The sequence below is a fragment of the Micropterus salmoides genome, unplaced genomic scaffold (assembly GCF_014851395.1).
Source record: "Micropterus salmoides isolate LMB-PRFRI ecotype aquatic unplaced genomic scaffold, ASM1485139v1 Ms_hic_scaffold_2, whole genome shotgun sequence".
Taxonomy (NCBI): Eukaryota; Metazoa; Chordata; class Actinopteri; order Centrarchiformes; family Centrarchidae; genus Micropterus; species Micropterus salmoides.
The window spans coordinates 24,649,239-24,669,711 of NW_024041150.1; the positions used below are offsets into that span (position 1 = coordinate 24,649,239).

At 42.7% G+C, this 20,473-nt stretch overlaps 1 protein-coding gene across 6 annotated transcripts in view; it reads left to right on the forward strand.

The window, feature by feature from the left end:
• Nucleotides 1–19,141, forward strand: part of rgs12a (regulator of G protein signaling 12a) — a 37,263-nt gene extending 18,122 nt beyond the window's left edge. For 5 of the 6 annotated variants that reach the window (XM_038730704.1, XM_038730705.1, XM_038730706.1 and 2 more), the window contains 15 exons: nt 1,922–1,943; nt 3,858–4,027; nt 4,483–4,575; nt 5,504–5,647; nt 6,283–6,465; nt 6,579–6,729; nt 7,697–7,794; nt 8,052–8,243; nt 8,560–8,633; nt 8,732–8,858; nt 9,305–9,401; nt 10,840–10,898; nt 11,371–11,482; nt 11,712–12,251; nt 17,927–19,141. In XM_038730704.1, coding sequence (XP_038586632.1) covers nt 1,922–1,943; nt 3,858–4,027; nt 4,483–4,575; nt 5,504–5,647; nt 6,283–6,465; nt 6,579–6,729; nt 7,697–7,794; nt 8,052–8,243; nt 8,560–8,633; nt 8,732–8,858; nt 9,305–9,401; nt 10,840–10,898; nt 11,371–11,482; nt 11,712–12,251; nt 17,927–18,213 — 2,349 coding nt within the window. In that variant the 3' untranslated portion in view covers nt 18,214–19,141. Of the gene's footprint in view, nt 1–1,921; nt 1,944–3,857; nt 4,028–4,482; nt 4,576–5,503; nt 5,648–6,282; nt 6,466–6,578; nt 6,730–7,696; nt 7,795–8,051; nt 8,244–8,559; nt 8,634–8,731; nt 8,859–9,304; nt 9,402–10,839; nt 10,899–11,370; nt 11,483–11,711; nt 12,252–15,199; nt 15,753–17,926 lie in introns of those variants that run through there. The other variant, XM_038730708.1, reaches the window with a different exon arrangement.
• Nucleotides 19,142–20,473: the final 1,332 nt, after the last annotated feature.

Sequence of the window (20,473 nt, forward strand, 5' to 3'; positions counted from 1 at the left end):
ACAACTGTCCTCTGACATGAGCAGGGCTTAAAAGATGAAGGATTACATCAGCTTTGTGTGTCAGGAGGGCGTTCGTTATTATTTATTGCAATACTCCCGCTCACATGTCTGTGAACAAGTGGAAGTTCTACTCTTACAAGAAAAGGTCTGTTTTATTTGTCAGCTTATAAGTAAAGTCTTTCCATACACAGGTTTTAAAAGTAGCACTGACTCCCAAAGTACGGATAGTAGTCAATACACTAAATCCCAATTTCAAGTTTCTGCCTGGAGACTTTCTGTTTGTATAAAACCAAAATTTACGTCACATAATGTGATGCCCGTCTCATTCTTTAAAGTGAACCATGGTCACAGCACTGTATATATTTAAGGTTTGAGGTTTAGCTGCTTTTAGACCCAAAAGGACAACCAGATGGAGTGGGTGTTCTCTCTTTTCTCTCTCTCTTCTGTTTTGGTTTCGCGTTGGTCATCTTCCTACCCACCCATGGTTACTGTACACATGCTAACCACCACAGAAGGGGATGCTTTTGGGTGTTGACTTGATGGGGGATGGACACCGCAGCAGCAGCAGAGTTGTAAAGAGGCTGCGACAGACAATTAAGGGTTTTTTGTGGCCTGTGTCTGATAGGGCTTTTACATGTGGTCACTCCCAAAATGGAACGAGTCGTCAAGTTGGTGCGCATGACCGTGGTCACGTCCCCGGCCTTCAGACAACCAGTGGCATCAACAGAAACTTAAAAGAATGGGCTGGTCCTCGATATGTCTGGACTTATTCTATGGCTGATTGATCAAACTGAAAACTACCAGTTAAATCACAACTCACAGCCAGTTTAGAAATGATACTATGAGTGAAACCAGACAGGTAACTGAAACCATGTCTGTATGTTCCACTTTCAAGAATAGCAGGATGCATTGCTTTAGTTAATTTTCATTGTTCTATAATGTTGTAGCTCTACTCTCCAGTATTATGCAATCCACCGAGGCACAAACTGTGTGTACTGCTCACACTATGGCAGCCTGGCAGTAAGAACCTTGTTCAGACGTATTATCAGCCTTGAATATTCACACTTTAAAGTGGCAGCTCAGAAAACACCCTGGAAATAGTCTCCCCTTTTCAGATGAATCCTCCAACGCACGACACACTCGATTTTTTCGAGTGTTCTTGGACCAAGCCCTAAGATGCGCCTCTCATATCTTCCCCTGCATTTAAATATATTTGCGACAACAGCTTCACAGTTTGGGCTTCAAAGCTGTCTTTATTAGCCTAACCAAAATGATGCTTTACAGAAGGCCAATGCTGAGGCAGTGACTTCAAACTGAAGCATTGCCAAGCAGATATATGTTGATAAGATCAGACACGGGCGGTGTTTTGTTTAGCATTATTCCTTGACTCTAATTACACCCAAGTATGGAAAGTTGTCCCTGTGTAATTTCCATGCCCACTAGGGGTGCTTGTGCTGTTTGCGTTTTAATCAGGGACATCTACACATGCATAAACCACTCGTTCCTTAAATTAGCCAGTGAAAAGAGAGCCATTACGGCCACTGATGGCCTCTCAACTAGCCCTGCCTTGATGAGCTCTGATCTTTGTGACTGCAGTTAGCAGGAATGCGCACATTCAGGGGCTGTGAGGGTAATATAAATTGAGGGTGGGGTCCTGGTGTGGAGGTGTGAACATTTGTGTGGTAGAGGTGAGGGGTCCACCCACTTACAAATTAATGGTCTTGTGTAAGGACCCAGTCCTTTCCCAGTAGCACACACACACACGCTAACACTCATCGGCAACCACAAAGATACACACCTCCAAGCGACTGGTGTGATGACTGAAGAGACACTGCTATCAGCACCGACTTCAGTCTCTTGTCTCAGCACAGGAGGTCATGAGGGCAGCCTCTCACTCATGTCTCTCTTTGTTCTCTTTCAGTCTGCTGCTTCCTCAGATGGTGGTGAGTACCCTTCCTTTATTACTACTTTAAAACACTATTCTCTAAAAGTCTAAACATTATCACATGGTATTAAATGTAGGATAGAGTGTGAGCTCTGTAAGGGAATATTTTTAAAACTGAATTGAATGGCAGGATTAAGGCTTTTTCTTAGGAATCTGTTTTTATTAACATAGTGAGACATTTTGATTGTGTCCTCCTTTCAGTGCTTTGGCCAAACTATTCAGGGTCTGCATTTTTATTTCTCGTTTTCTGCTCTACCCTCAAGACAGAACTTTGTAGTTGCTCTATAAAAATGGTCTAATAAAAAAGACTTAGCACATCAACTGTAGGCAGCATGCCTTATTAACAAAGGATGTTTGCTAAACGTGTTTTGGGCTTACAGTCATGGGGCTGAGGTGCGTGCTGTCTGGTCTTCCCTTTCGTAGCAGTTTTTAATAACATTTGCTAACAGCCTGACCAAGGCTGCGGTGAAGAGTGCCGCTCCCCTCCTTTCACTGTGGATGTGGATCAGAGATGCACGGCTGTTTGCTTTCTAAAGCCATCTCATTAACCGAGCAGCACACAGTGTGGTAAACAGGGCTAAAACAGCCTAATATATTAAACCAAGTCCAAACAAGCGGCTTTTCAGCAAACCTTCAAAAAAGATTTGTGGCCCAATTTAAAAAAAGTTCCCAGTTCTTGAGATTGTCATGCTTAACATAAATCCTGTGAAATTTTAATGACACATCTACTGATTCAGTTTGGAGAAATTCGGATGTACAGTAAGTTTTAAAAGGTCATGTATAGGCCACCTTAGTCATAATCTGAAAAACCCCAACGTAAGGATGTTAGTGATGTCATGTGTTATTTACAGTGCTTTGATTTCACAGCGCCACAGTTTAGTTGGAACTACACCTATTTGTAAATCCAACCTAATTTGTGTGCAGGCATACTGGCAGCATGAGGATATGCTGTTCCTCACCTTGCCTAACCTAGCTAATATTTCTGTTCCCAGCAGCAGAGAGAAACCCTGTTAATACCAGTCGCCCAGGCCAACCAGTTGACTCTCAACAGAATGTCAGAAACAGCTATTTATCCGTAACAAACCCTACTGTGACCCTTTTGTTTTTTCTTTTCTTTTTACTGTGCGCTCCCTGCCTGGTCGGCCCACAGCTCTAAAGTGGCCATCTGCTGCCATGATAGCAGGTACCGTGCAGGTCCAAGCCCTTACTAGTTGAGCACCAGTTTCTGTCTTCTCACCCACTCTCCCTTGTGTCCTTTTAATGATCCATGCCCCCTCCGTCCTCCTCGCTCTTCTCCTACCAACCAAGTGACATCTGCTGACCTGTTCGCTCTGTACTGCACACATCCCTCATAACATGTTTCAGACCTTGACATTTACCTACTGTGTAACATTTAGCAGTGAGAGGTGTAACAAAGGGAACAGTAAAACCAATAGCTTACCTTTCCAAACACTTGACTGAAAGATTGTAGCAAGAGTTTTAGACGCACTAGTTAAATTAGCACTACAACCCGAATCCGATACAGTTCCAATGTTAGAAATGTGCTGTTTATTGTTTTGCCATTTTTATTGTTTACACTTTAAACAAAAATCCTAGGCATGCATACTTTTGTAAGATTTGTCTTGTTTGTGGGTTCTTAGAGGAGATCTAATGAAGTCTTTATAAAAGCATTGTTCTCTATGTATTAAATTGCAGCACTCAGGTTTGCCTTCTCAAAAATTGCTCAAACAAGTTGAGTGAAGGTCAAAATTGTCAAAAGGACGGAAAACACACAAAAATGCTGAACCATACAGGGATATTTAGAAGCCTGAGAGAGCACACAGGAGAACAGCTCTAATATTCCCTCTGGCTAGAATTACCCTTCAACATCAGAGACCTCTAACCTTTTGCATTTCGCTCTCCCGTCTTGCAGACTACAGTGGAGTCCAGTTGCAGGGATGCTGCAGCCAGAGCAGCCTGAACAGTAATGGCAGTCTTCCAGGAGCAGGCAGCCATCGAGGGGTCCTGGAACAGCGCGTGGCCAGCTGGGCCGCCTGCTTCGAGCGGCTCCTCCAGGATCCAGTGGGTGTGCGCTACTTCTCTGTAAGTAAAGAAAAAAACAGTAGTTCTGAGGTAGTTCAAAATACTCTTGCTAGCATCCGATTACTTTGTTTGTTTATGTCACCACATGAATTATATTCAAGCTCAACATCAACCCCCCCCCCCCAGCATATTTTCATATTACCAGACCTCCCACATAAGTGATGTGTCTTTGAATTTAGCCCACAACACCATCAGAAGGCTCGACATTAGGTTCTGGCGTCCCAGATCCACCTCGCTCCTCACCTTCCATCAACACGGAGCAAGCTGCACTCGCCCACACTTTCCTGCGCCTACACTTACACCAATCTTGTTCGCATCATTAAACCCAGTAATTTCGTTCCTCACTACTGCTCTCAACAACAACAGCAACCACAACAACAACAGCGCTGGCAAGATGAGAAAATGATTACCACTTTGAGATCATATAGAAACTCTGATGCTGTGTGTCTCCACAGGAATTTCTCAAGAAAGAATTCAGTGAGGAGAATATCTTGTTCTGGCAGGCCTGTGAATACTTCAGTCATGTCCCTGCAACTGATAAAAAGCAGGTAAGTCCACATGAAGCCGCAGATGCAGTCAGAGCTGTTATTTGGTGGTATTGTATACTGTGGTCCATACTGTGATCTGCAGATATTCTTATTCTAAACTTGTCACGTAAATAAACAGCTCTACCAGACGTTAGTTACCAGAAGTTCACTCGCTTCCAATTCCCTCTGGTTGCTATACACTCCTACACGCCTCTCCATCCACGTTCTCACCCAAACTCTGTGCTTTTTTTCTCCTTTTTTGGCCTTTTCAGTGCAAATTGCATTGCATACAAACAGTGCAAGCTGCTGGTTGCCACCCATATTTGTTTTGGTACAAAACACTGCAATTATTTGAGGGGTGGTCAACTGTCTGAACTCTGTTGTTACTGACCAGTCATTCTGTAGTTATCTAGTGTATTTACTCAGTCGTATGGTTTGTGCTGTTTCCTGACTGTCAAAGACTAAAGGAACATGTGCAAGTTGGTGGAAACAAAAATCTTTGTGTCTGGTTTGTCCGGTCTTCAGGTTTGTCCCAAGCTTAATCTTTTCGTTTCCCTTTGAGGAGATTCCACTGCTAAAATCCACTTAAAACAAAATACGGTCTATGTCTGACCTCTCCTCACAGATTTTTCATATTTTCAAACTAAAAGGCTATCCAATATCCCAAAAAAAGTAATTATTAGTGAACATAATTTTGTGTAGCAGAAATGTTTTTTTCTCTCTTCTTCCATTAATCAGTTGCGACGCCGCACATTTATCTTGAGACCCCTTTGTGGGACCCGATCGCCGGTGTGGGACCACTGGTTTTTAGCACAGTAAGATAGTGCCAAAAACTAGTGGTTCTTGATGCCTTTATAATTTGTGTGCAAAATATATGAATAAAAGAGATGGTGACAGACATGTAGCGACATCATTTACCACAGCTGTTCTTGAAATCTCATTCCTGCAGCTGTCCCAGAGAGCTGGGGAGATCTACAACAGCTTCCTGTCCAGCAAGGCCACCATGCCGGTCAACATCGACAGCCAAGCCCAGCTGGCTGATGACGTCCTCACCTCCCCACGGCCCGACATGTTCAAGACACAGCAGCTACAGGTACCAACGACACAGCAGTAGTAGTGAGCTCATCTCTTAAGATAGCACAACCTGTTGGTTGGTCAATAAAATGTTATGTCAGTTCAATTATGCAGTTGTTACACATCAACCCTGAGCATCAAGATGTTTTTTTCTAGACAGTATTATTAGAAGGCGGGATTCTGTGTGCACTAGGGGGTTTTGTTCTCATCTAGCCTTTAGTCACTTTGCATAAGCATATTGGGTTTTTTTGGTGGCCATCTGGGTTTGTTTACAAAAAAGGCTCTGAGCCTTTACGAGAGAGATAAACACAAACTGGCATACACCCACAGAGAATCTAGCACATACTGTACACACAGACACATAGACATGCAGTCAGAGCTCTGTATATTTTCAGCCTGCACACGAGCATGATAAAATGTTATGTTATGACACCTGTCATAACATCAGCTGTAACCATATGTTAACACTACTAGTTTTGTCTGTCTGTGTTTCATTATATTCTTCTTCACTCCCTTATTTTTGATCCTACGTGCCTCTTTGTGCAGCTCACCTCCTCCTCTCCACTTTCACCAACTACTACTTCTTCTTCTTCTTCTCTTTGTCACTGTTTGTTTACTCACAAACACCACTCTTTATTTTCTTCACGTCTACAGATCTTCAACCTGATGAAGTTTGACAGCTATTCGCGATTCCTCAAGTCCTCCCTTTACCAAGAGTGTATGCGTGCTGAGGTGGACGGCCGACCCTTACCGGACCCCTACCAGATTCCCTGCAGTCCTGCGCCGTCGAAGCACAGTGCCAGCTCCGACCGCTCCACCCTTTCCACTCCGAAAAAGGTACCGCCGTAGCCTTTTTTACACTGCACCAAAGGGGATATATGACATTGCTGACGTTGCTCATCCGTCTAGCACGGCAAGTAAAGTATATGTTTCGGTTCTCTGACCAACAGGAGTCCAGAAAGCAGAGGTCAGGGAGGTCACTGACTGAAGACGGCAGAGACGAGAGTGCCGACAAGAAACGCGGCATCTTCTTCTCATGGTCCCGCAACAGGAGCTTCGGGAAGGGCCCAAAGAAGAAGGACATCGGAGACATTAACCTAGGTAAGAAATGAACTAAAAAGCCCGTTGCCGTGGTTACAAAGATCCCCGCTGTTTGAAGCTTTTGCAACACAGAAACTTTCAAAGTGCTGATGTGCCCTTGAAGAAGGCACCAAATCACTGCCAGCTCCAGAGTTGCCATGAGCTAAATGCGGGGGAGGCGTGTAGAAACACAGCTGCCCCGCAGTGATCAAAGTGTTACACACACACACTACTGGTACACTGGAACACAGACTTGTTGCAACTCTGGCATTTTGACACACTGAAGAGGGTATCAGCTACAAAGTATGTCAAAATATGGCGTTTTGGGGGCGATTTGATGATTATATCTTAATATACCTTGCATTTTGTCTTATTTCAAATGCTGGAATTGACTTAAATGTTACTACAAGCAGTCATACAATTTTTCCTTGCCTGTGTTGCCAAGTGGTTGCTCATGGTGAGAAATTGTTGGGTCTCTGTGAGTAATATCACATATCACAAAGACTACAGTCTACACCTGCTGTATATGAAAAGCACAATGAGATAACTGTTGTTGTGAATTGGCGCTATCTAAATAAAATTTAATTGAAAAGTATACGCAATATTGTAAATATCACAACTTTCAGTCAAACATTTGGCATGGTTATCTCTAATAATTCTATCAATTGAATTCTATCAATTGTCTCTATTTTCATTATGTGATCGTCCTCTCTTGCTTAAATGAACGTTAGGTGCATTTCACACTGGTGCTTTAAAATAAATGTCTCTCACTGAATGTAGCTGCCCTTAAATGTAATGAAACACCTTCTGTTTATTTACAAATAGCTTGTTTGCCTGCCAAGATTTTGTGGTGGCAAACTATAAATAATAAACCATTGTTGTAGGTGATGTTATAGCTTGACACTGTCTTGTTACATATCGTTACGGGTCATTTAATGTGAGTACTGTGTAAATGTCTCTTCATCAGCCTCTGTCCTGTTTTGTGCAGACTACTGGGGCAGTAATGGGCGGAGGGAGTCCCAGGGCTCCTTGTCGTCCGGTACCAGCCTGGAGATGGCCACTTCCTGCTCTGCTGGCAAGATCGAGGTAAGATTCCTCTGGACAGATCACCATGGCAACACAGGGCCCAGTGTCTGGTGAAGCCATCGTAATAAGCCAGAGTTGTTGTTTTTTTACTTGTCAGCCCACTCTTTTTTGTTTATGGATGGCATGAATCAGAGGGCAAAGAAAAACCTTATCTACAATTACAGCTAAATCATTGTATGCTTAACACTTAAAAGCCACAACCCAGTCCCTCTTGTTTAATTAAGCCTTTCAATCTCTTTTTAATTGTGTTTCGTCAGTCTGATAATCGCCACTCAGTGGGAGTATGGGAACGCTCCCCCAAACACTGCAGCGTCATGCTTCCCGACGGTTCCTGCTCCTCTATCACTCTCCGGCCCGGTGCCTCCATAAGGGAAGTCCTCCAACATCTCTGTCAAAACATCAACGTCAACATCGCTGCTGTCGACCTCTTCCTGGTGGGAGGGGAGAAGGTGAGGGAGGGAAAATTACTGACTTATGCTGAAAACATCTGCTGCTGATAGGTCTGAAAGCAGAGCGCCGCTGCAAGCAGGACCTGAATTAATTGACTCAACCCTCTGTTTATTATCAGACTTTGGTAACAATACAGTATGACTACACTTAGCACTTAAATTTTTTGCTTTATTATAGTTGAAACTTAACTGAAAGAAGCAGAATTTACCCAAGGTGAATTGAAAGGTTAAGTTACTGTACAAAGATGCTACAATATGTAGCGTGTTGATGCTTTCTGTTTTGCTAACGTGTACTTTCATGCTTTTTTCCTCCTAGCCTTTGGTGTTGGACCAAGACTGCCTGACCCTCAGCTCACGAGACTTGAGAATGGAGAAGCGGACCTTGTTTAGGTATGAATGATCACGTTTGCTTCGATCTCTCAATGTCCTTTCAGTATCACGGTTTATGTCGATGCTGATGTTTACTTGTGCTCTTTCTTCACTCCTAGATTGGACCTGGTACCTATTAACCGCTCTGTGGGGCTGAAAGCCAAACCTACCAAACCTGTCACTGAGGTCCTGCGCCCCGTGGTGGCCAAGTATGGCCTCCACCTCAGCGATCTTGTGGCCAAAATAGTAAGTCGTCCCCGGTGGTTACAATGCCTTAATCGTTTTGAAGCTCCTGTGTGTCCAGAGAGCAGACCGTGCAGTGTGTGACAGTGCCACAGGGTGGAGTATCATGGTTAGGGGAGGGAAGCGACCGCATCCTTTTCCATCTCTACACGGTGGTTAGCACTCTGACTCAGCCAGCCTCCGAAGATAGAGCACCAGGGCTATAATTAAGAATGACGACACCCCCCAAACATGCCGACTCTTTACTCCTCCTCTAAACCCCTGCCAGAGGATTTATTTTAGTCCTGTGGGTTTACAGGCATCATAACTGTATCATTCAGAAGACAGGAGCTGAAAGATGGTTTATAAATTAGGCAAAGGCTCATGAAGAGAAATTGTAACATATATAGACTCTGGCATGACAGGTGAAGATACTAATGTGTCGACCATCTAACTGTGTTTTGTTTTAGAGCGGAGAAACTGAGCCTTTGGACCTGGGTGCCCCCATATCGAGTTTGGATGGCCTGCGAGTTGTGTTGGAGCGCGCAGACCCATCTTCAGGCAAAGGTAAGACCATCTAACACGCTGTAACCTAATATTTAACATTAAATATTACAAAAAATAAGAAATTTACTACATTTTAAATGGATGTGAGAAGTGGTTTTCCCCACTGGAACATGTCATTAAAGTTTTTATTTATTCAAACACACAAAAACATACAGTCAAACTCTAAAATAAACACTTACCCCAACATCAGCAGACAGTATATCCAGCAACCCCATATACAGGCCTCCTGCAAACTGACATTTCCTTTTTTGAGACAACCAAAATATACATTCAGCACCATGTCTACAATTTTTTTCATATGTCCTACCTACAAAGAGATACATTCCCATGCCCTCCCAAAATGTTCTTCTTCGTTGTTAATTCTAGCCAACATGCGTTCATATGATGCAACTTCTGATATCATTTCCATCCATTTTTTAACATCTGGGGCGACTGTACTCTTCCATGCTCTGACAATTATTCGAGCGTATTTAGATATATTTGACATTTCTGTTTGGTCCCCTAATAAACACAGTCTTGGTGATACAGGTACCACCACACCCAGCCACTTACTCACATGTTCCAGTACTTTCTCCCAAAACGAGTCGACCAGTTTACATCCCCAAATTACATGCAAAAATGTCCCTATTTCACTCTGACACTTCCAATTTCCTATTAAGCCCATTCTATGTATTTTTGAAGGGGTGAAATAGCTCTGAATTATCTTGTTCTGAATAAATTTCCCCTTCGCCTCTCTCATGTGTTTCCCTGTATTAGATAAGATATTTAACCAATCATCCTCACTCAGATCACACCCTAGGTCTTTCTGCCAAGTGATCCTCAGATTTTTACATCGTATACCATTAAATGTCTTAAAAAAAATATGGCTGTTCTGTATGTTATATTAGGTAGGTCCAAAACTTCCATCAATGTATTCTTGTTGCGACTAAATTTACCCTTTGTGATATAGTCTCTTATTTGGAAATATTTACAAAAATGACCTTTATATTCCAGATTATATTTTTGCATAATCTCAGCAAACAACATGAACACTCCATCCACACACAGGTCACTTATTTTGCGTACCCCTCTTACAAGCCATTGATTCCAATGAACAAGTTTCTTCCCAATACATATGGCTGGGTAATACTATAGAGAGACATTATCTTGAGGTGAATTTCTCCCCAGACTGCTTTAGAATAAGACAACACTGGGTTTGAAAAATAATTATGACCCTCACTGGAACCTGTAACTAACTTGTTTCTTTACTGGGTTGTTCTCTCTCGACAGAAATGTAAATCGTGTCCACCTCCACTGATAAACATATTCAGGTTTTGCAGAACATGTCTCTCGTGTCTTAAGTGTCCTCACCCTCCCTCTCTCTGTATCACTCTCTCCTCATCAATTTCTCAATCTGATGAATTTTTCATGGGCATCTCTCGCTCTCTCTTTCAAATAGACAAATCCAAGTCTTCCTCCTTAAAAGGCCACCCTCCAACCAGGAGTTTTTCTGCGACAGTAAGTACTCACGACGTCTTCATACTCATACAACATGTTGCCAACAAGTCCAGATGTGGTGTTTTGTCCTTTTTTATTGCTGCACTGCTTCTGCAACATTCACTATCATCTGATAGCGGCCCTCGTTAATCCTCATTAACATTTACAAGCTTGGTACATTGGTGTGTGTTTCCTGATCTTTTTGCATTCTTTGCCCTAACACTGCCTGTTGCAGACTCACTTGCTCATATTTCTCTGTGCTTGGGGTATTGCACAGTGTGTAGGCAGATAGCATTTGGTCCATATACTAGCAAGGTTAGTTAAAGCTCTGAGCCGACAGATGGACCAGGATCATCTTTATATGAGGGTCTCAGTAAATCTGGACCCTCGGCTTAGTAGGGTGCTTGGCAGCTCATGCTTAGCCCCACCCCCCAACCCCATCCCCCATCCCTCCATCTCCTAACAGAGTGCATTGTTATTGTTGCATCTGCAGGGAGATGAGAGGTCAACACCAAAGGACTTTTCTGTGAGAGCAAGTGGACCAGACTCAGCACTCCCAGGGGAAAAGAGAAAACAGAAAAAGATAAATATAGATGAAGCTGAAGGTAAATCTCCTTTTTCCTTCTTTCTCTCTCTCTCTCTTTTTGACTTGTTGGTAGATTTCTTAGCTTTGCTTTGCATCAGGACTGATATCTTTGGCAGCTCTGGAGGGTTATTCTCTCTGTCAGGTGTTAGGCTGCTATGCTGCATGCTAAACCCAATTAATCCCGTTCTTCCAGGTGCTCACCTATTTGGAAAGTTTAAGTGAGGGAACTTGTTTGATCTGTTTTGCAGAATTCTTTGAGCTGCTGAGCCGGGCACAGAGCACCAGAGCCAACGACCAGCGCGGACTCCTGAACAAAGAACACCTGGTGCTTCCCGACTTCCTGCGCCTAACCCCACCCGACGTGTCCAGCTCCACTCCTGATTCCTTGAGACAGACCCGGGAAAATGGCGTCCCCTCGCGGGGGGCCCTCACCTCCAGCCTACGTTCGGAGAGCCTTGACTCCTCCCTCAGCTCCAGTGCTAATGGACACTCCGGGGCCAGGCGGTGCTTGTTGGCCCCTCCCCGCCACCCAACATTTGGCACCCACCTGTCCCCCATCTCCCGGCCCATAGACACCCGGCCAAACCTCCGCACCGTGGAGGAAGACACCCACACCGACCTGACCCTGGTGGGGGAGGGCGACATCAGCAGCCCCAACAGCACCCTGATGCCTTCATTACCGTCCCCCATGCTGTCCTTCGAGAGCAGCCTGCCTGAAGCCAACTTCACCCCGCCACCACCCTGCTCCCAGTCTCAAGACAAAGGTGGAGAGAAAAAGTCCAGCTCAGGTATTTCTACAGCGTAACAAACCAGTGCTCCGTGTGTTTGCGTGTGTGTCGAATGTGCATGTGTGTGCTCTCTCCCCGGTGGTCTAAACCCAACCACCTTCATGATAAAATTCCCACTACACTGACTCTGATGCACTTTAATGACAAATTGATATTGACTCATTCAAACCGATTTGTTTTATTAAACTTAGCAAAGCATGTACATGTAAATAGTATAATGTATATATTCTGTTCAGTGAGTAACATTTACTTGGATGTCACTTCCCATGTCACACATTGTTGGGTTTGCCATATGACTGGGATTATTATTATTCCAGTTAAATATTTAGTTTATTTTATAGTTTTGGGTGCATGAGAATGCTGATGTAACTGATTATGGATTTTAATAATATATGCATAATGCATACAGATAATGATCAATATTTGACAGTACTGTAGTCAGTGAAAGTTGCGCTGAAGATTATAATTCAGAGCAACTGAAGGTGTTGAGATTTGCAGCTGTTGTCCCCGGCATTATGGGTTAAAGATTTACAATTAGAAAACATCGTAGCAAACCAGACCCATGGAATCTTTTTACAGTGTTGGACCTGCGAAGGCTGGAGAGTCATTACAAAACAAATGCTGTATTCCTCTCCATCCCACCACCTCTAGTTAAGAGCAGTTCAACAATGTCAAAAAGTTTATTTTTCTTTTCTTACGCAACTCTCTAAAAACTAGTGAATCATTAAACAGTGTCAGCTCCCACTACAGCAATTTGAGCAGTGGAAAATAATTAGTCATTGGAGGAAGTGCACCTTTGCGCTGTTGACATTGTTGAATTGCCTGTCATTCTTTATCTGGATCATTCACTCCCTGTCTAGATGCCTGTTGTAGATAATCACTGCCAATAAACTCTGTACCTGTGATTGAGTAGATCTAATAAATGTTAGAACTGGAAATCACTCTTGTCTGTCTTTTTACATGTTTGTAAGCTCGGCCGCCCCTCCACCTCCATCTCCACCTCTCTGCCTCTGCATGCCTTCTCCCATCCCCCCTTAGCTCTGTCTCATTTTGTCTTGTGGCTTCCTCCTCTCATCAGCTCCCATACTCCTTTGTGTACTTACCTGTGTTTTTCTGCTCAGATTGCTCAGTGTGGCGTGTTTGTGCTGTCTTGTTAAACGGTAAACTCTGCCTACTTGCTTGGGGTGTCACGGCTCTGTTTGTGTGAAGCTTCAGTGTGGCACTGTGGATCTCCTGAGTCTGTCTTGTTAAACTTGTAAACTTGCCGTCGTGTGGTTCGTTGTGCGTGTGGAGTGAAAGATCATCTCGTCTCCTGCAGATGGATTTCATTTTCTATTTCTCGTCCTCCACATCCCCACTCCCCCACTGTGTATGTTTCTGAGATTTTAAGGTAAACAATCAGGTGGTGAATTGATTTGTAATGGTGGTGGGTTATTTTCTACAGTAGGAGCCAAAAGCATTCTGTGTCCAGATATCCAATTAGATTCTTGGCTTTAAAGAAAATCCCAGGAAACCTTCTTCTTTGAAACGCTGTGAACTCTATAAAAAGAGAAGATAATCACTCTCAACATGTTTTCCAAGTGTCTCACTCTTCAAAGCACGATATAGAAGGGGCACGAGGGTTTTCACGCCGACTTCACTGCCTTGTATTAATAGCCAGGCTTTATGTACACAAGACGATGAGGAGGAATCAAAGCCTTTCAGCTCCTCTGCAGACTCGCTCCTCTTTTCTGGTTGCTAAGTGCATCAGCCTGAATCTTCCCACCACCGGGCGCCATGGTAACCTTATCCACGAGTTGACTGAGCTACAGATAGAAACTGTCACAACTGATTTTCATCCATCTCCCAGCCTATTTCTCTTCGTCTCCGTCCTTCTCCCACTCGCTTAAATGGAAACATGGCTATGATTTGAGAGACCCATATTTTTAACACTGTTTGCCACCTTGGTGCGGCTGAGGCTCTGAGGGATCTGCAAACATGGAAACGCAGCAAGTTAACACGCCTCCACTTTACCACTTTTTGTGAAGTTGTTACTTTTTAATTTGGGTGGAAAGTCACCCTCGCAGGCTCAGTAATGTGTTTTAGAGACAAACACCCACTGGATAAGTCCATCAATCCAAACAAGTTAACAATGGCTCATTAGCATTTATCTTCCTCTCTTCTTCTGTGTCAATCAGTCGACTTGATTTCAGTCACTGCAGATCTCCCTCTTATCTCCAGCTGGTGTATTACTGTTAAACTGACGCCCTCTGCTGTTCCAAAGGAATAGATTACATTGATGCTGAGGCAGATCAACATGTCACAAGATGCATCAGTGCCACAATATCGTAAATAATAAAGTGCTGTGGAAAGGAAAAGGATAAACGTCCCACTGCTTACGCTTCTTCACATGAGTGTGAATAAAAGATATACAATACGCTATTGTTTCCTCTGATTCGAATGAAAAGTCACCAAACAATAAAAGTTCATTCTTTTGTATCAGTATAAGCATTTGCATATACAACTGTGGCTCCAAGCCACCAGGTCTATTACCAAGAGTATTTCTGGCCTTACAGGTAGTTTACAGCATTTACTTGGCATGTCAGGTGTAAATTGGGCCCCAATTAAACTGTTAAAATCCAAGCCAGAAGGGCTCTGGTCGATATCCAGAGGACCAGAACTGAGAACTGCTGCTCTGTGTTACCACAATCGGTTCTTAATCATGGCTGTAATCACCTCTCAGGGTCTGGCAGGCATTGGGGTCTGTAGGCTTGGTTGGTAGGGATTAGGGCGTCCACTAGGGGGTGATATCACACAGTCTAACTCCATTCATATGACTCTGACTTGAACTCAATGCATGGAGTTTTTAGTTTAGAATAAACAAGAATAAAGTTGTCCTTTATAAACAAGACGGTGATTAATGATTCATTCAGCAAGCTGAGAATGTGTTTCCTTTTTCCTCTCTGCAGTCATGGTCAGAGGTTACATGCTCAGGTTTTAGGCCCAGAGGAGATGATGAAAGGATTCCTGGAAGTAAATTGGACATCTACCCAGTGGCCAGGCTATCTCCAAAAACTGCTCTGTAATGACCCCGTTTCAGCAGCACACCTGGGGAGACCATATGGCTCAGTTTGCTTTCAGACCTGCTTCACTTTCTTCCTTCTCGTGCCTCTGTGTCGGCTCTCAAAGCTGGCCGCTGCTGACCACGGGCCAGCCTTATCATCCATCTGGCGGTCAGAGGAGGACTCGACGCAGATCTTTGGCAGTCAGCCCTCCTTGAGGGCTGTAAGCTGGGTCCGTTCCAGCCTGGCTGGTCTGTCTCAGCTCTCTGACTGCTGCCACGGCTGTGGACAAGCCTTGCCACAGGAGGCATGGTTATGTTAAACCATGGCTATGTCAAGACATAGTTTTTACATGTCAAGTCAGCACGCTTGAACATTGAAAACATGTATGAAAAAGTTGTATGGCTAAATAATGACTTGAAGATGTACAAAAACATTGTAATAAAAAGATGGCATTGGAGCTTTTTCCTCCTTCTAAATATGTATGAATAAGCAAAATCAGGCATTTTGAACTATATCAACATGGTCATTCATTGTAAGAAAGCTTAAAGCCTTTTACGTTTTTGTATAACTGTCTCCTCTCAGTAGCAACATCTTAGATTGCCCTGTGACGGATCGGAAACCTGTCACGGGTCTTCCCATGACATTTGAATGGGAAATGGCCTATAGCGTTACTGGTGGACCCTTAACAGTAATAAGTGGGTATAGAGCAGTGTTCCAACTCTTTTGGCTTCTGACTGGAGCTGAATTGATTAGTCTATTGATTGAATTGATTTTCTGGGCTTTAGACAGTTGGTTGGACAAAATTAGACTTGTAAAGACGTCACCTAGCGCTCTGGGAAATTTTGATTTTCCACAATATATTGATCGAAAAAATTATTGACAGCTTCATCGATAATGAAAATAGGTTGCTGTCCTACTTGTGACCCTTTACAAATAAGCAACTTTAACTTGCCAAGCCAAGGTTATTATTTAGTTATGACAACACAAATGAAAATTATTTTTTAGCATCACACATTGATTGAGTTTTTTTGTCCACAATACAATTTGTAAGCCTGAAGAGGTAAAACTATCCAGTATTAACAGTATAAAGTCATTTTAGATTTTTTCGCCTAAATTGCTTATAATCCCATGACCATTAACATTTACATTTATTCATTTAGCTGATGCTTTTATCCAAAGCGACTTACAATTGCTTAGTATGTCAGAGGTCGCACGCCATTGGAGAAACTAGGGGTTAATTGTCTTGCTCAGGGGCACATTGGTGGATGTGTCACAGTGGGGCACTGAACCTTATTTTTATTGAATTGTCTTGTCCACTGCACCACTACCACCCTTAACATCTATCTTGTGACTCCTTGGGGGCTCCTGATCCCTATGTCGGGATAGAGAGAGGAATAGGAGATGGATGGATAGATGAATAAATGTAAAAATGTTCAAAAATTCAACAAACCTCAATTCATCAAAATGCGTCATGTAGCAGCCAGCTCTACATACCAGCATCAATACATCACATCCTGCGGAAAAACCTGTGACGGAGTTTTGTGTTTATCTAGCATCAGTTATATCAAATTTTAATCAATTTCATGCCTAACACAAGTCAGTATTGTGTCCTTGGACTTCAGGCAAGATTACAGTTGTTGGAAAGTCTTTGAAGCTGTTTCGTGTTCACCTTTGTGGTTCAAGTAATACCATAGTCGTGTTGCTGTGGGGTCTGTGTACGGTCAGCTGTTGGAGCTCACAGGCTGTTTACATCTGTACTGAGAAGCAGTGAATCACAGTCAGCAGAGATAGGAGAGTCTCTTGTTGAAGTGCTGTGTTTGAGTCACCCGGGCCTCTGTGTTTAGAGTCGGCAAGGCCACAGAGTTCACATAAGAAGTGGAGAGTTTATCAGTCATCATACCCTTAATGCCAGCATCCGAAAAAACCTTTAGAGCCCAGGAGTACACACAGATGAAGACAGGGGAATTTTGGAGTCCCCCCAACACACCCTCTTTAAATGTGATTTCAGTGTTTATTAACTTGTGTTCAGGGCTGTCTGATGAGGTAACGCAGCCCTGAATTTGAAATGAAGTACAACTGGTAATACGGAAACATATGTGACAACAATGAAATTAAAGTGTATATTTTATCCTAGTCCAATTTCATCCAGTTCTTTCTCATGATTTCAAGTTTCAACCGACGCAGTTATGTCATCAAGTTTGTCTCAAACATATTAGGTTGACCGAGCATTTGAGTGAGTTAAAATGCATGTGCACCCACATGATGGGCGACAAAGTTTCCACTTCTTAGGTCCTCTGACATCTCATATAGTCATGCTAAGCATCTGGCCATCATGCAGCATAATGCAAAATCAATGCTCAGTCGCCTGGAGGTCCACATGAGTCAAAGATGCAGAGGAGATGAAGCGAGTAGAATTAGGTTTTTTCTATGTTTAGTCACTGTTATTTGAAGACGCATTTTTGACAACCATCATATAAGATGAAGACTGTCGTAATATGCTTATTTAAAGAAAATTGTATATAAACAATGGATCGGAACCACCCTTATAAATATTCAAATAGAAATCTTGGACGTCCACAGTGCATCAGCTCACCTTAAATCTTCCATGTCTTTCTCTTCTCAAACGCACAGAGAGAAGAACAGACCCAAGCTCCAATGCCAAATCACCCACCAACAGAGCCGACGCCGCACAGACGGTTCAGGAGGTGATGGACGTGGAGGGGGTGCATCTAGAGGAGGGAACACTCGAAACCTCCCGGGGTGAGGAATCTGAGCTCAGCCTGAGCTTCCAGGGCTACGTCGCTGAGCTGCGGCAGTGCCAGAGCAAGATGAGGAACGCTCAGGTGCCCCATAACGGCCGCAACCCACCAGAGGGCAAGGACTGCAAGACAGACCTTTACAAGGCCACAGTTGTCTAAAGGGAACCCACACTGCTGCACTTTTAAAGCCTGAGGCACTGTCCTTTGAAAGAGAATCCGTCAGATGATGGGCTGCATGTACAAAGCTGTCAATTCACACTCCAAAAAAAAATCAATATTATGGTGATAGATATTGTATATTTGTTATGAATTTTGGCGTCTTCTTTTTGATTTTTAGTACTGATTGTCAATTTGGGGCAGTGATATGTTTTTGTTATGTTAGAATTTATAAGTGGAAAGCAATTCTATTATGAGCCAAGTTAGACAGGACAACCATGACAGATGCCTGAAATTAACGTTTGGGTACCAGTTTCTAATTAGGCTCACATCATAAACAGTTTATAGGTTGTAATGAGTGGGTTTATTAAATATCAGTTTTTACTTTCTAATAATAATTTATAGACACTATAAAGTTTGAGTTTAACCCAGTGTCCAGTTACTAGCCTTTTCTGCTAGCCTTCACTAAGGAAGAGATGCAATCAAAAGCGCTGGAGAAAGCTTGTAAATGTCTTATTAATAACTTGAATTGATCTCTAAAACATTACCAAATGATTCCATTTATAAACCATTAATTATGCTATTAATTACGACTCATGGTATGAAGACGTTAGGAAGGCTGTGAGATGCAGTTGAAAGCTCCCGCTCCAATAATTGTAAGTAAACCTTGAGTTTGAATTTTTGGTAAACTACTGTTGCCCTATTACAAAGTGGAACCCGCGTTTGTTGGACCATATGCCAGACAGGACTTTAGGATCAAATGGGAGGCAAATCACAACTTTCTTTGGATATTTAAATATTTCCTGTTTACATCTTCTTCCTGTGTTTTGCAGATGGTACCTTTATTGCCTGTAGTTCCTGCTTCTGTGGTTTTGAGGTTGTCCACATGTTGAATGATTAAAAAGCTTTGATGGCTGTAATTCCAACAAAACTGACGTTTTTTTCTTTCGTACATTGTATATGATTAATTGGTATTTCGGACATCCTCACCATCAAATCCTAACGTCTAGTCCACCTTGTAAAAAAATACTCCTCTGTTGTAGTTTATAACCCAAATGTAAGACAGTCACGGCCCTTTATTCTCCTACTTGGCGTATTTGGCCAGCCATATGTGTTTGCTAAGTCAATAATTAATAGTCTTAGGTGAACAATTTCTTCTCTAGTAACACACACCCTTCACATAAGGATTCGTCACTGGCCTGGACGTGCTGTTTAGTCGTTCAGCCTCCTCTTTGTATTTTTAGGTCAGCATCTGGACAGAGATTATTACAGATGGTGAAAATTAGGGGTTGGATTATGGGACAGGGCAGTTTGTCTTGACAGAGCGTGTCACTGCTGGTATGCTGACAACACATGAGGCCTATAAATGGTTGGTTTGGCTCTTCACTTTCATACTAACCTTATTTAAAAAGGTACTGTCATTACTGAATTCTTCATTAGTAATTAACCCTAATGTTAAAACATTAAGAAACCATAAAGTCCTGCACTCTCAGTCACTTGCACTTTATTATCAGCTTTCATCAGATAACATTTTATCCAACCTGGTGAATGTCTGTCGACATAAATGTTGATAATGAAGTGACTGCAGTGTGCTGGATTTACCAGTTCCCTCTTTGTTTTTGATCCGACACACGTGTCAAAATAAGCTGTTAAAGGGGCACTCAGGTGATTTTGTATTGCAAAGTTGAGGGAACTTCAAAAAACATAAAAAGTTGGGTTTCAAGATTTAAAAAACTGATGCAACAGAGGCTAAGATATCTAAAAGTTTTGCTGGAAACTGTTTTCACAGGCTTGTTACTCCCAATGACAAGTAAACAGAACTTAATGTGTGTTGTGTAAATATGTGTAACCAAATGTAAAATTGGTGAAGTGCACCTTTAACCTGTTTTGGGGACTTTTGTGGAAACCTAAAGTAACATTTCTTGGTGTGACCATGGCTTCTTTTTGGTAGTTATCAACTGTGAAATGCAGGGTAAAGTTGTGTTAGCAAGCCCAGTGGTTCTCAAAGTGGGGTCCAGGGACCCTCAGGGGTACTGGTGGCTCCAAGGGATCCCCAGCAAAAGGTGGAATCATTTATTTTCACTATAATTCAATCCATAAGTAACCCAGTGACCCAATGTATGCTTACTTTGGTCATGGGTTTCACACTTTCTGTAATAAAACATCTAAAAGTAAAAATCCTATCAGACTCTGGGACAAGATCTGTCAAATAGTCATCAGTCTAATTTGTGTCAGTTTAGGATCCTTGAGTCTTGAAAGTTTG